Source organism: Chaetodon trifascialis, chromosome 1, assembly GCF_039877785.1.
Source record: "Chaetodon trifascialis isolate fChaTrf1 chromosome 1, fChaTrf1.hap1, whole genome shotgun sequence".
Taxonomy (NCBI): Eukaryota; Metazoa; Chordata; class Actinopteri; order Chaetodontiformes; family Chaetodontidae; genus Chaetodon; species Chaetodon trifascialis.
The window spans coordinates 12,379,597-12,395,040 of NC_092056.1; the positions used below are offsets into that span (position 1 = coordinate 12,379,597).

The 15,444-nt window shown below is 39.3% G+C and overlaps 1 protein-coding gene across 1 annotated transcript in view; it reads right to left on the reverse strand.

Annotated features, from left to right (window-relative positions):
• The window catches only part of mybpc3 (myosin binding protein C3), a 34,325-nt gene extending 21,128 nt beyond the window's left edge, over positions 1-13,197 (reverse strand). Inside the window, exons 1-9 of the mRNA XM_070958073.1 lie at positions 13,173-13,197; positions 9,648-9,917; positions 7,595-7,717; positions 6,895-6,972; positions 6,625-6,773; positions 6,033-6,150; positions 5,862-5,910; positions 2,111-2,171; positions 97-280 (exon numbers count right to left, since the gene is read on the reverse strand). Coding sequence (XP_070814174.1) covers positions 97-280; positions 2,111-2,171; positions 5,862-5,910; positions 6,033-6,150; positions 6,625-6,773; positions 6,895-6,972; positions 7,595-7,717; positions 9,648-9,917; positions 13,173-13,197 — 1,057 coding nt within the window. The remainder of the gene's footprint in view (positions 1-96; positions 281-2,110; positions 2,172-5,861; positions 5,911-6,032; positions 6,151-6,624; positions 6,774-6,894; positions 6,973-7,594; positions 7,718-9,647; positions 9,918-13,172) is intronic.
• Positions 13,198-15,444: the final 2,247 nt, after the last annotated feature.

Sequence of the window (15,444 nt, forward strand, 5' to 3'; positions counted from 1 at the left end):
CTAAGTTTCAGACAAGTGACACATACAGTATTCAGTTACACTTCGGTCTATGCTTTTCATCTTGTCTGAATCATCTTTTATAAACTCTGGACAGACCTTCACTTTTCTTCTCTTCTTTCTTCATCTTCTTCAGTCTCTTGAGCATACCTCTCAGGTCAGTAATGCCATACTGAAAAGCAATCTTCTGATATTCTGAAGCAGGAGCATTGCGGAGAATCTCCCACACGTCCACGTCAGGATCTGAGCTTGTCTGCACGGCTCTAATACACATAAATGACCGGAGGAAGGTGTTAAAACTAGTAGCAAAGATGTAGGCTGTGACAAGGGTTTTTGTTTGACAATACCTCATTAACAGATTACTTCTTTTAGCAACTGATGAGTAGTCAATTTCACACATTGTTTACTAATTTTTAACATATAAAATGTTGATAATGTAAACTATAATTATCAAAAGGGACGATATAATGTTCATGTATATCTAAAGGGCCATCTTGTTAATGCATTTAACCAAAATTTCTCCCTAAAATATGGAGAAAAACAAGAGTTAATATGTCAGCTTAAAGAAAGCCAAAAGACAATATAGTGCCTGGCCTTCTCTTCCTCCTCTCTTTCTGTGTCCACTAGGTGCCCTCAGTAACTTTTCTACCTCAGCCAATCACCTGGCAGCCTTTCTGAGCAGCCATGTGCCTGTAGCTTTACCTGCTTAGTTTGCAGTTGTCTGCATTTGAGTCCAAGATCTGTGCATCACTGCAGATCTTTTTTCAAATTTGCTTATCAGTAGTGGAATGGAAGTATTTACTGTGCGTAAGTAAATGTAGAAATTTTATTAATATGCTGTACAACATACTGTGAAACTATTGACTGATTTATGTACGCACAGATTACATTTCTACTGTGCAATTTATTATGTAGATTAGCAAACAATGTATGTCTTTGTATTATTATTTTATGGACTCATTATTCAACAACAGTTGCTATAATCATTATGAAATACAGTAAGATATTAATTGTTTTCAAATACACAAATATATGACTTTGAATGACTGAATGTTGACAGATGAAGATGCATGCACAACAACACCGACACAGCATGTCAGCAGTTTCTTACCGATTTGAAGATTTTAAGAAACTGCTGCTCATTCAGAGGAAGAACCCAAGAGGCAAATATGGCAAAACAAACCAGACAGGTTAAAAACACACCATTTCAAAAGCAACACAATCAGCATATTAGAAATAGGCCTTTAAAACAAATTGAATGTTATATCCAGTCAGTGATTTTGTGTGGCAGGGTAACAAGGGGGATGCATTTTGGTCATTTTGTTAACAAGGGGGATTGTGCCTGCACAAATTAACATCAGGTCAGTTAAAACCACATATTAACATACTTCTTTGTTTGGGGTTTGACATGGTGTCAATTTCATTGTGCATGGGGGACAATAAGTATCTGGTAATGGCGTGTGATACGCAGAAGTGATTTTTGATGTGTTGGGAAGGTGACTTTTGAGTAAGGAAAGAGAAAACCATCACATTCGTAAAGGGGAGAAAAAAACTGTAGAAACTCTATGCCTGATGGGCATTGAAGAAGTGCTACTGCTAGAGTTATTCTAGTATAAGTGAGAGGGCTGTCAAGGCAGAAAACACAATCATTGGAGAATTAATCTAGAATTTGATGAGCATCATTATGAAAGTGTGATGAGATAGGGCAACTAGTTTTTCAGGGCCCCATATGGTGGGAAACAGAACTTAAATTGCTGCATGTGCATATATTTCAAATGATAGTACATTGTATTTTCACTGGCTGAGAAATAAATTGAACTTTTGCAAATTCAAAAGGATACCAAGGATGAACACATAATGTCACCCTAACTTGTCGTATGCATTATGCATTTTGAGTTAGTGTTCAGGCTTACAGTATTTGCATGCAGGTAAGTTATTTGGTGTTATTTGGGGATCATTCCAGCTTTTGGTTGTCAAATGCAGAAACAGCTTACTCTCTGAAGATACAGGATGATCCAGAAAAAAAAGAGAGTGAAACAGAGTTAGATTATAAAAAGTGACAAATTCAACATCTCAAGTGTACAATTGACTGTCAGTATTTTATAACTGCTTACCTCTTTTTTAATAAGGTACTGAAGTCCAGCTCTCCCGAGTCTTCTTTTCCATCTGTACTACTGCAGAAATATCAGCCAGCAGCAGCAAAACATCAAAATCAATAGCACACATTTTCTCCAAAGCAATGCTAAATGTTAATACTTCACAGACATGGTTTGTTTTAAATAAAACAAATCCAGATTTTTAGCCTTTTACACATACAATCCTATTTACTATTGCTCCAATATGCAAGTATAGAAGGAAACTGATTTATACTGTACAAGACAAATATCCAAATAATATAAATAGGCCAAGATTAAAAAGGATAAACTGTATTGGACAGTATCAATCTTTAAGACAGGAAAGGACAAGAAAGGAAATGAGTGCATTTAAAGGATCAGTATGTCAGATTTAGTGGCATCTGAATACCCATCACCTGTCTGTCTGTTATGGATTACTGTAGAAATATTGTGATGCAACATGGCGGACTCTATGGAGGAGGCCCTGCTCCCTCTGTAAATATGAAGGGCTCAGTCTGAGATGACAAAAACACAACGATTCTTATTCTCAGGTGATTGAACATTAATGAAAAAATACTCATGAATAATATATTCCATTTCTGCCGAAAGATCCCTTAAACCTCACACACTGGTCCTTTAATGGAGTGATAAAGAAAATAAAAGTGAATGTACAGGCAGATGTTTTGCTGGGGAGACAGGTGTTGCCGTGTTCAAGGGAGCAGTTCGACATTTTGGGAAATATACTTATTTATTTATACCACTGTAATGTCTGTGTGCTAACTATGGAGCCAGAGCTGGTAGTCCATTAGCTTGGATTAGCATAAAGACTGGAAGCAGGGTGAAACAGCTAGCCTGACTCTTTCCACAGTTAAAAGATCTGCCTACCAGCACCTCAAATTAACATATTAAGTAACATTTGAAATAAACAGTCAGACCATACCTAATGTATTTTGAATCTACAAATTATCTTTTCTAGATTTTTTATTTGTGTTCAGATCAAACATATGAAATAGTGAGCTTTGGAGTTGTTGGTCGGTGTTTCCCTGACTTACTCTTCTGCTGCATCACTCATATGTGCTCTGTGCTAAAGTTTCCATCTTACTTACGAATATGTCTTGTCCCACTCCTACTGTAACTACAGCATTAGCTGTTATGCTGCAGCATTAAATAGCACATAAACCTACCTTCAAATATCACTTCAGTCCTGGTGTGTTCCTTATGCTTCACTGCCACTGCTAACAGCTTGTAAGCTACAATCAAGTTTTGTTTGCTTTGTCTCTGGCTCCCCTGCCTGGGCTCAGCCTGCCAGCTGCTGTCAATCGATGCAGACACCATGCAGGTGCAGCCACTGAGAGCATTTTATATTTGTCCAGAGACCGTTTTTATTCTATTTTATATAAAAAAAGATGCTATTATTTTTGACTTAAAGATGAATAAATGTGAGTTCATTTGGATATTTAACGTATTTTATCGGCATTTCACTGAACCAAAGATGTGCACGTTTGTGGGATGCACCTTAACCAATAGGCTACCAGGGCACTCTACTAGCCTTTTATGCCTGTGTCCAGTACCATACATAACACCCAGTGGTCTCAGTCTTCCATGCTAAGATACTTTTTTGGGGGGGTTGCCTTTATTTTGATAGTAAAAAGACAGACAGGGAATGGGGAAGAAACTAAGAGGGGCTGAAATGCAGCAAAGGGTTGTGATCAAACCCAGGCCGCTGCAGTAAGGTCTCAGCCAGGTGAGCTACCAGGTGGGCCCCAGCCTCTCAGCTCGGAAAGATAGTGAATAAGCGTACTTCCCAAAATGTCAAACTATTCCTTTAGAACCATGAGCAGCAGCAGTCATCCAAGCAAGAACAATACAACACTCAAGGTTAAAAGAAAATGACAGTCACTCCACGGTCTGGTCGACTCTAATCAGTGGGATGAAAGATAAAGACAAGGGCATAGATTTGACTGTGTGCTTGTCTCCTGCCTCTGATCCGACAGCAGGATTAGAAGCTGAGTCTCTGGTTTATGTGGTGAAGTTACAACACACCATAGCAGTGCTTCCTCTATGTAGCAACCCTGTGGAAGAGCTCGACAACTGAAAAGCCTGTGTGTCTTAGCACATCCTGAACTTTCAGCATGATCAAACCACCATCAAAGCTCACTCTACCGGGTAGCTGTTTGTGCAGCTGGCTCTGCTGTTTTGATTGAGACCCAGGAGTAGATCAGAGAGAGCTGATGGCCGCAACAAACGCATGTTACTTAATAGTTCAATAAGCAGCGTATCAAGATCTGTCTGAGTCAAAGGTTAACACAATGACAACTACTATAGTTGGCAACTACACCCAGGATTTTGAATTTGAGTCCTCCTGGCTCTCTCGTGGTCTTCGTCCTGGGTCGATCTCTCAAAATTCAGCAGATTGGAGGCTGCACCATCCACAACACTGGTTCTGTTTGACTTGAAGGCAGAGAGGAAACAGGCGTCAGAAGAGAGAAAGAGCCTCCAATCCTGGTCCTGATTTCTCTGTTCTTGACAATCAGATTACTCAGAGTTTGAATACGAGCCTCCATTGTTGCAACAAACCCCTTTACTACCTTGTTTGTGGTCCACTTCTCTTCTTACTGGCTTCACTCCTAATAGGTTAGCATTTCCACAGTTACTCATTACACGAAACATGGTATATTCCTCTAAGTTTGGTAACTGTGTCAATGCAGTTTCTTTTCTCCTTTTAATGTCTTCAATCCTGATTAGCCAACATAATGATTAATGTAAAATTCAACCAAGCGTTAAATAGGTATCACATGAAGCCTCCTGGTTGACTTAAACTTATGCTAATGCGTATTTGGTACTATTCAGTAGGGCTATGGACGTCCAAAAGGAGGCAAGTTTTCAGTACTCCAGCTCATTTGGACACTAATGACTGCAAAACCTCTTCAGCCCTTTAACCTCTACATGATCTTGAATTCTTCTTTGTCTTCCTGTCAGTATGTTGTTCATACAATATACATCTAAATGCACAGTAAAGCACACTGGATGGTGCATAAAATGTGACTTAAATATATTTGACCTGGAGCAAATCTATTCATTAAGAATGGCAGTGAATAGTACAATATAGATAATTTCTTATTTCTTAAGACTTATTAAATGGCTGAAGGTTTTTAAGAAACATGGAGCAGATGAAAGTATTCTTTTCATATATGTTTCATGTAAATTCATAGTTCCTAATCATGGAGATGCTTAATTGTGTCAATTTTTGATGATTTTGTGATTTATTTCATCATAAAAAACAGTTAGGATGTTAGAACTTTTGATGCCCAGTAGTCTGAACAATATTGCACTCAGATAACATCTGATTCCAAGCTGGAATTTTTCTTTGCAATAAAAAGAGTAAATATGAACCATTTTTGTCTTTTAAACATAGTTTTACTGTAAATTTAAAGCAGAATAGCATAGAACTGACACATAACACGTTAAACTGAATTATTAATTAAAAGTTGATTTATTTTATTTTTTTGTAATTGATCTGGGATTTATATATCAAACATATAAAGTTTTGCTTAAGCCCTGTAAGGAAAGGAAAACAGGTTGACTTTTATATTTTAAGTCACTATTAATGAAATTCTTCAGGGGACCAGCAATCAAACCCTCAAGGAAAAAACTTACATGGAGAAAAGGAAGCTAATCAATAATCAGTGACAATGGGGCAAGAGGCATTTTATATTTTATAAACGGTAATAAAGTCTTAGAAAAACTTACGTGCGTCTAAAAGCTGCTCTTATGTCAAAACCTTCCACAGCACGAGACTCTGAAACGTAGAGCCAAAGTCATTGTGATACAAGAGAATCTCATTAGAGACTGAGATCATGTGAGAAATGACATCAGTAATTGCAACAAACACACTAGTCCTCCAACAATGGGCCCACTCACCATGTACAGTCAGGTCAAAATTACAGCTGTCAAACTTGTCCCTGGAGGAAACCTCACACCTGTAACCGCCGGCAAAGTTAGGTTTGGCTGCGATGATGTGCATCTCAAACGTATAGACCTGCAACCACATGCATGAGCAGCGATGTGAGAAGAGGTCCACAACACAGTGGGATGAAAATGTTCCATTCAAAACCTTGTTATAAATATACTTCATCTCATGGAGTGTGTGCCGCTGTTTTCCTCCCCTGTAAAGGTTTCTCTCACCATTCTGAAATTCTAAAATCTGTATGAGCAACATGTCTTCCAGTCTCACTGTAACATCACCTCAAGGTAGCGTGCCTGTGGTTCATCACGTTATCAGGATGAGCGACTGAAGCAAGAGTTTGCAAAACTGAGGGTGAGAAGGGTAAGACTTGCAAAAATCTTGTTTGTTGTCTCAGTTAAGTGTCACATATTGCAGTTTTTAACTAATCATAATAAAAATACATGACGCGCAGTAAATGAATGAAGATATGGTGTTTTTGTTTTCTGCTAATGTCTATCAGCAATGCTATCATCTGCTCCTGTTTTGGTGTCTGCAGCATTGGTCTACCTTGGTGTTGCGATCATACGATTCCTTCAGCTGCAGATGTTTTCCAGACTTGCTGGCGAGGTCCATCCACTTCCCTTTGAACCATTTGATGGTGGGTTTCTTCAGCAATGATTCAGCGTTGACTTTAGCCACAAATGTGATATTTTCACCTTTGCAAAAGACGAGTATGTTTGGTTTAACACGTTATCCTTCAGACTCTCACATCTAATGACACATATTTTAGATAATTTGCTGTATCTTCGAAGAAATCCTGTATTTGGAGCCACTCACCTACAGTGACCTCTCCACTCTGGGGTTTCTCTGTGAATAGTCCAGTCAGGTCCTGTCTGGTGTCTGGAGGCTGTCCATCTGAAAATCCAACAGGTTCAGAGAGATCAGAATTCAAAAGCATGTTGGAAATCCAGAAAACTCAGTCAAAGTCGAATATTTCAACTTACTGAATTTCAGTTGATTTGCTTAAATCCTGATTTGTTTATTTTTGTTACTGGCGATGAAAATGAACCTAGAAATGTGTTGCATGCAGCCACACAATACAAAAACTTCCATTTTAAATTGTATTGATTTAAAATTTTATTTCAGGGTAACAAATTGGGTGTATGACACAAGTCACAGGTGGCACGTTTAAATAATTTTATTCAAGCATCATACACCCAAAAGTTCCCAGACCACATGGGTTTATGGGACACCTCTTATATAAGAAGCAAGAAAATTTTAAAAGGAAACCAAGCAAACACATGGTGCTGTATCCATTTGTGTTGAATATAGACTATGAGATATAAATGTAACTAATTAATCTTGCACTGAATGTTCTTAATGTTCATTTATGTGGCATGTTAAACAGACTGGGATGTTTTTGACATGTTCAGGAAAAGCTTAAAAGACTGACTGACTGACTGACTGACTGAATGAATGAATGAATGAATGAATGAATGAATGAATGAATGAATGAATGAATGAATGAGTAACTCACCCTCGGCTGGAGGAGCATCTTGTGCTGGGGCAGGGGACTGGTCCTCTGTGGGTGCTGCTGGAGCCTGTTCTGGTTCCACGCTGGACTCTGCAGGTCCATCGGCTGGGGCCTCGACTGGAGCTTCTGTTTTATCATCACCACAGAGGTAAGTGAAAAACACTGAGTCCACACAGTCCACCCCTATTAAAAAGTAATCCACTCCAGAAAACCAGTCTGTTGACCAACCTGTCAAACTTCATTCACATGTGTCTGGAAAATGTGTTTGAAAATCTGTAAAAAGTAGGTAAAAGGTTTGTCTTTCTCTTTCTTTTAAGTGAGAAGGACTTAACACAGGAATATTTTGTGTACCAGGACACGTAATCTCTAAAATTCAGACATTTACAATGCCTTTTTCTGTATTTTACACTCTTTTAAACACTGGTTTGGCAGAGTGAAAATATTCTTTGGCACCCAATTATTTTTCATGTCTTATCTTCTTCGAATGGCCGACTGATTTTCCATGTGTTATCAGCTGCCTCTCATGACTATCCTGAGCGCCAGTCAAGTGGTGGTTACTCATGAGGAAATAATGTCAAGGTCACCGTGCAGACGGCGTAAAGGTGGCTATGATATGAGCCACAGACAGTCTCTTGTAGCACACTAGGCCCATTAGTGTGCTGCCTTTATTAGAGATTTGTTTCCACCTTATCAAACTCAAACAAACGACCTCGGTGGGTCACACTGACGGACTAAGGGCACAAATGTTGCTCCGTGACACACTTAGCACACAGTCATTCCAGCATACAGTGCAGTTCTCTGGAGATTTGAGTGAATGTTTGACAATGATTGTGATTGAGCCAGTGATCTCAAATATCCACATCCTTAAAGAAACAGTTTGACATTTGGTAAATCTGCTTTTTTTTCACTTTCTTGCTGACAGTTACCTGAGAAAATATGAGAAAAGAAGACACCATTCTCATGTCTGTACGGTAAATATGAAACTACAGCCAGGAGACAGTTAGCTTAACTTAGCAGAAAGACTGGAAACACAGGGAAACAGCCAGCCTGGCTGTGTCCAAAGGTAAGAAAATGCGCCTTAAAACCTCATGAAAACGTCCATGGCGCATGCGTAAGTGTATGTGAATGTGTACATGCATGAGCGTGTGGTAAACAGGTTTGGGGATTGAAAATATGGCCACCTGTTATGATAATGATACTGGTCATATTGGTGGTCTATGGGGAAAATCCCTTTGGCCTCTGGGGCAAGTTGCCAGCAATGCTGAGTCACACGCGCTATTCAACTCCATGCGTTTTGTGTGGGACTATTTCCTGGAAGAGTCTCCGCCTGTCCACGACAAGACACTGTTTTACACTTGGAGATATAACGTGCTAATTTTTGAGCTTTAGAGGTGCTGTTGGGTGAATTTGTTATCTCTGGATAGAACCAGGCTACCTGTCCCTTGCTTTAAGTCTTTATGTTGAAGAAAGCTCCGCTAAGTTAATTGTGTGATAACTCTCAGCAACACTGGTAATAAGCATGTTTCCCATAATGTCAAAATATCTCTTTAAAGGTGCAGTGAGTCATTCAGGAGAGCGAACGTTGATATTGCCATCTCACCTTTTTCACTACGCAATTAAACTTTTGCTTGTCAGACTTACCGTCCCTTCCGCTCCCCCATCTCCCCATCTCTTCCTCCGTGGAGCCAGGGCTGTGTACAAAAGCCAGATTTCTTTCAGAGCACACAAAGAATGGACAGCCAGCAGGCTACAAGAAGATATTGGCTGAATTATAAATTCAGAATATCAACAGACTTTTTCCAGAATGACTCACTCCATCTTTCACAGCAACCACCTCTTAAGGATGGACCTCACAAAGCTGTCTCAGTTGTTGTTGACCAGCTGTCAGACAGTGCAGAAAGTGAGTTCTTGTGCAGAAACATCAAGTGCATGCAGTGCATCGTATTTAAAGCCACAATGCTCTTCTGCACTAAGTGCTCCATTATGTGGATTATGCAGGCCGCAGGTGAGCGAGCAGAGACCTCAAACACACAGCTGCAGCATCAAAGTCTCCCACCTGGCTTTGATAAGACCTTCAGCTCAAACTTGACCTTTGACCCCCCCGCAATCACTGCATAGACATTGGCATCTTCCTTGGTAATAGCTTTTATAGCGAGGGAGTGCTTGTTTCCGTCAGCTGTGATCAAGTATTTGTTGCCATTGGCAATGTCCTTTGAGTTGCACTGCCATTTTACTTTAGCATCAGGCTTCTCTGTCTCTGCTTCAAAGACCACAGAGGACCCCTCTTCTGCCTCCTGAGTCTTTGGCTTCTTGGCAAATGCTGAAACTGAAGAGGGAGGATGGGTTCAAAATAAAAAGTAAGCCTTTTTTGAAGTGTCAATTAGAGGGTGTAAGGTGTAGTCAAATCATCTTGAGGGGAAAACACAGATACTATAATTGTCTTGATGAGTGCAGCTGATGAACAAACAAACAATGGGTAACAGTGGGTTTACTCTTTGCACCTAAAGTGTTGCTGAATGAAATAACAGACATAAAGACAGACATAAATTCTTGGAACTTCATCGAAGAAGAAAGAACAACACATATACTGTTACAACTTGCAGAGAAAGAGAAAAGGAGAGAGAGCTGGAGGCAGAGGGCTCATGAGCCGAGCGGAGCGGCTCTTGTTGAGAAAGTACAGTGTTGTACAGTCTGCAGCACACTGGGTGGGGCTAACTGAAAACCAGAGAATTTGCCTTTTCGAATTTCACACAGAAGCACAAACATCTGGTTTTATAAGTCACATTTGTGTAGTCTTGGTTTTCTCTTATGTAGCTTTTGTACTTACAAGTGACTATTACATTTTGAAGCATACAGGTTTGGATACATGAGAGTAAATGTAAACAATACTCGAGTGAGGGAGCATCAGCATTCAATCAAAGCATTAGCTTGAATTTGATTGTGGTAAAACTGGACAAAAGTCTGATGAAAATGAACAAAACAGGTGACCATAGACACATCTGGGTCTGCACAAAATTACAAATCTATCTATACATATCAATAACAGACATTGTCCTAAATGGAAAAAAAAATCCATCAGTGCATGTTGCTATTGTCAGTCTGAAAACCTTTTTCCACTTCTTGTATAAAACGGCAGCTGCTGCCTGTCCTGCTTCTTCTTCCTTTGAAAAGTTATAAAGTGTGCACAGCAATGTGGTTCTGAACACTTGTCATCTTTAAAAAAGGCCCTAAAAATAGTGATTGTAACTGACAGCTCTGTGAGCAGACATGTGTTTCACAGGAACACCAGGTGTTTGGAATCATGACATGTATGTACACATAATTGAGATGCTTATTATTTTCTGGTTTAAGTCATGAACAGTTCAGCATAGCATTACACATCCACCCAGAATAAAAAAACCCAACGTGTTGCAAGATGGTTTAAATATAGGATGCATATGTATTGGTGTAATAAATGAGGCTGGCAGGGCTCAGCTGCAACAGGGGCGCAGGTATCATACTTGAGGGATTAACTGGACTCTATTTTGGTGGCTCTGGACGCACAGAGGGAACGATGTGCCCTCAGTCTGTCTGCAGTCTTGGTTCACTCTTGTCATGTTGTCGTTCACGCTTTCATGTCTTTACCACATTTAAAGTAAAAGGACTCTCCTAACCACTGAGATAAGATTAGCTTTTATTTACTATTTAATTCTATTATTCATTCATGCTAGTTGCTGGTTTTAAAGGTAATAATGCCATGGGTCATTGTTTTCATGAGTGGGTCCACCTTTTTTTTTTATCATGCACCTTTAATCAAAATTTGTCTGAAACCCAATAACTGATTTTCCGTTTTTCTCTTTTTGAATGACAACTTGTGAACACAGCACTGACATACCATCACCTTTTCAGCTGATATGGTGAACTTGTTAGCAAACAGGTGCTTATTTAAACATCCAGCTGTGTTTCTTTCTACCTACTAAATTCCAAATTTACTCTATCTTGTGTCTGTTTTTGCTCTCCTGAGGCTACATGTTCGCCCAAATGTTTCTGTCTGCTAGTTGGCGCTGATGTTGCAGTCGAATGCTAAACAATTAGCTGAAACTCACTATAAAGCTCTGTCAAGCTGAGAAAAGCTGCAGATTCAGGTGATAATTCTCTGTTGGTTCATCACTACAAGCGACCCCATTCACACTGTCACGTTTTCACTTTGTCATTTGATATATTGTTATTGTAAGAATATTAATAAAGATGCTTTAATATACTTATTTCTTACCTTAATTGACAAAGTGAACCCTGTTTTTATTGCAGTACACTGAAAACCATCGTGTTGATTGCAGGCTGTTGATATTAATTGATAGTAATGCTACAGACTCGTAACTGTTACTGTCCTGAACAAGTGACATTAAAAGTCTTGGCTTGCACAAGCTGGCCATTTGGGTTGCACTGAGTCATCTGATATGTCGGGCTTCTCACTCCACAAACAACAATCCATTCCCACCAAAGAGAGGAAAAAAACTGTGGACAGTCATTTGTCAAGTTGGAATCCTGCTCGGCATTTTTGGATCAGGGGTGCATTTTGTGAATGCAGGGATGCTGGAAATGTGACAGTATCAATTTCACATCAGACGATGTTTCCACCTGGACCACGTGACCTCTAACAGACTTCCTGACAAGGCCAAAGGGGATCATAGTACAGTCGCACCACTGGAAAACACTTTAGGCTAAGGGTGGGTAATTGCACGTAGCATGTTGGGATTTTGGCATCATTCTGGACATCACATTATTGAGCAACTTGCACCACCTTATTACCTTCACTGAATCTACTGCATTGTGTAACTTTATTTTAAGCTGCATTCAACACTATGTGCAGATATGGGACATTTTAAATTTCCATAAATTTCTATTTTATTTTTCTTTCTATTCAGTTTGTATCTCTCTCTCTCTCTCTCTCTCTCTCTCTCTCTCTCTCTCTCTATATATATATATATATATATATATATATATATATATATGCCTTGTTAGCGTGAAGTACTTTTTCATAATGTATATAGCAAGTTTTTTTTATTCTATTTTATTTTGTTACAGAAATAATGACAAAATGACAAAATTGTGCCTTAAAGAACTTGATGTATTGGGGCACAATTAAACCAAACAAAAAAACAAAAAAAAACATACTAAAACTTTACATTTTTCGATGTCAGATGTAATTATGATATTATTCTGCAAACAGTCAAGAGAGTATATCACTACATATCATGAAAACAGCTCTCAAGTGAGTGGTTTGGTTGTGGTTCGTAGTTGCTTAAGAGGGGTGTGACCCAACACAGTCAAATATTTTCTCACATATATTGTAATATCACAGTTTCTGTTCAAGAAAGTTTGGGCAAAGGAAGTAAAACACACCATCAGATATCAGTCGCAGTATGTTGACAGCACAGCGATAAGCGCAGTTAAAGTAACAGGACATAATATATGTACTGTGGGCTTTTTCACAGACATGTGGTCTGACAGCAGGATTATGTTAACATCGAAAAGTAGAGTTTTTTTAGACAATGTGCAGCTTCATGTGTATTTTCAAAAGCAGCTGAATGAGCACACTTACCTGCTTTTTTGACTGGTTCTGGCATCCTGAATGATCTCCTCTCCTCCACAACGTGAGTCACTCTTCCTAAACAGTCTGCTGTCTATCTCAGCCCCCATGTCTTTAATAGTGGTCCACCCCCACCCCCCACTATGAACCATCCCACCTCTCCTGCCATTTTTTCCAGGCCTGACACAATGTCCAACAAACACCCACCCCCTCTCACTTCTCCTCAAAGCTCATCTCATCCCAGCAGCAACCCGGCCCCCTGCCCGCCCCCCGGTCACGTCTGTCCTCGGGCTATATTTCAACCATCCTTGCCTCCAGCACCTCAGCTGACTGACAGGCTTTGAGAGGGAGGGGAAAGGATGTCGAGTTAAATTTAGAACTTTGAATCCAAAAAAAAAGTCTGTTTGCTCTCCCACATCTGTGCTGCACCCTGTCACCCTGTAAATCTAAGGCTGCAGACAAGAGGATGGTTGAGAGTAAGAGATCCACAGTTATGTTTTATCTGTTGTCAGGGATGAGTGCCTCTTCCCTTCATGGACAAGCTCTTAAAGGAATCCCATCACAGCTGCAGACCCCGTGGAGTCCTGGTTAATTTTGGTGAATGTTTCTGCCTATGCCAAGACTTTTGTCTTTGTTTTTGTGTTATGGAATCCCTTTGTCCTTTTATTTTTCTAATCAGGCAATATCCCTAACATATTTGACTCTACCCTACTTTTTGCACTTTTTTACATTTTGCTGAATCCAGCCTCAGCCTTTATGTCTTTGACCATTTTTTTTCTTTAAGATCCTACTGTGGACAACGTACACTCTGTACCAGTTGACCCTGCAGTCACCATCTGGACCAGTCATCAGGTTGTGAGAAGTGGTTTTAGTTGACCACAGCAATAGCCAGTGAAAAAAAGAAGCATGATTCAGCTCAGGTTCAGAAAACAGTTTCATTGGACAGTTTATGTGTTGTTTCTACAGCGCGTCATGTCCAATCTCTCCAAACATGCAGCCTTATGCATCGATGTGATATAATTACTGGCCCGTACCTCTGAAAATGTACGCGTGTTTCTGACATAGCAGTTTTCTACATTTTCAGAACTTCTCTGTTTCTGCATTTTGATGGCTTTAAGTGAATAGCATCAACTTTAATTACCACAATCTGATGACAAAATGTGCTTGCACACCCCATGTAATGCTTTTATGTACATGCTGTGATAGTATTGTGCACAGTGTGAGACCTATTCTCTGGCTCTGGATAAGTCTGTTGTATTGTATTGCATTTTATTGCACAGCTTTAGATTCTATTCAAGGTTATTTCTTTGTACATTCTCACCTGTTAGTTACGGGTATCAATTACAGGTTGACCATTGAGGGGAGCTGTTGGCTCTTGGGACACCAGGTGCTGTAGTGTTTATATATTTACACACTGCACATTACATTTCAGCAAGTTACTACTGCTTTGTATTGCAGTGTTTTTTTGTTTTCTGTTATTTATCATCATTTAATTTTATTTTAAATTTTATTTAATTTAATCAGTGAAGGTGGTTTTGAAATATTGTAGCCCCAATAAATATAGTCAAGTTATTTAATTTGAACTTTTCTTTTAAAAAAGAGGTGTTACAGTAGTGAAGTTTGTTAAAAAGCTGATCATTACACAAAATTTAGGATAATTTCTCCTGCTGTCAAAAATATTGCGTTATTAACACGTTAACGCAAATTAATTTTAACGGCGTAATTTTTTTTAATCACGAAATTAACACTCTTTGTGACCTAGTGAACTTCTACTTTTTTATAAGCTGTGGCCACTGCTAGTAACGTCAGAATTACTACAGGATCTGATTATAAACCGGAAATAAAACAATAGGCACGTCCCACGCACGTGTTTGGTCTTGCCTGCTCGCTAGCTGTAAAAGAGTAGGCTACCGGTTTGTGTGGATGTCAAGTGTAAAATGCTGAAATGGATGCAAACAAGATTCTGAATGGAAAGTTTAGTTTCAAAAAGTTGCCAGATGGGTCGACTGACAACACCAAAGTTATCTGTGTGTATTGTTGGTGTGAACTGAATTATCACCGTAGCACATCCAGTCTGAAATACCACTTGATGTCCAAACACATGGCGAATGCGAATTCTCTGCCGCCTCCTTGTCAAAACCAGGCGACAATGGATGGCTTTCAACAGAGGCATATGGATGCTATTATGTTCAAAGGAAACTTATGAAAGGAAAGTTTAAGCCATGGTTTAACTGCACTATAGCCTGAGTCCTAGTTTACAATGATGTGCACTTTGTAACCTTAT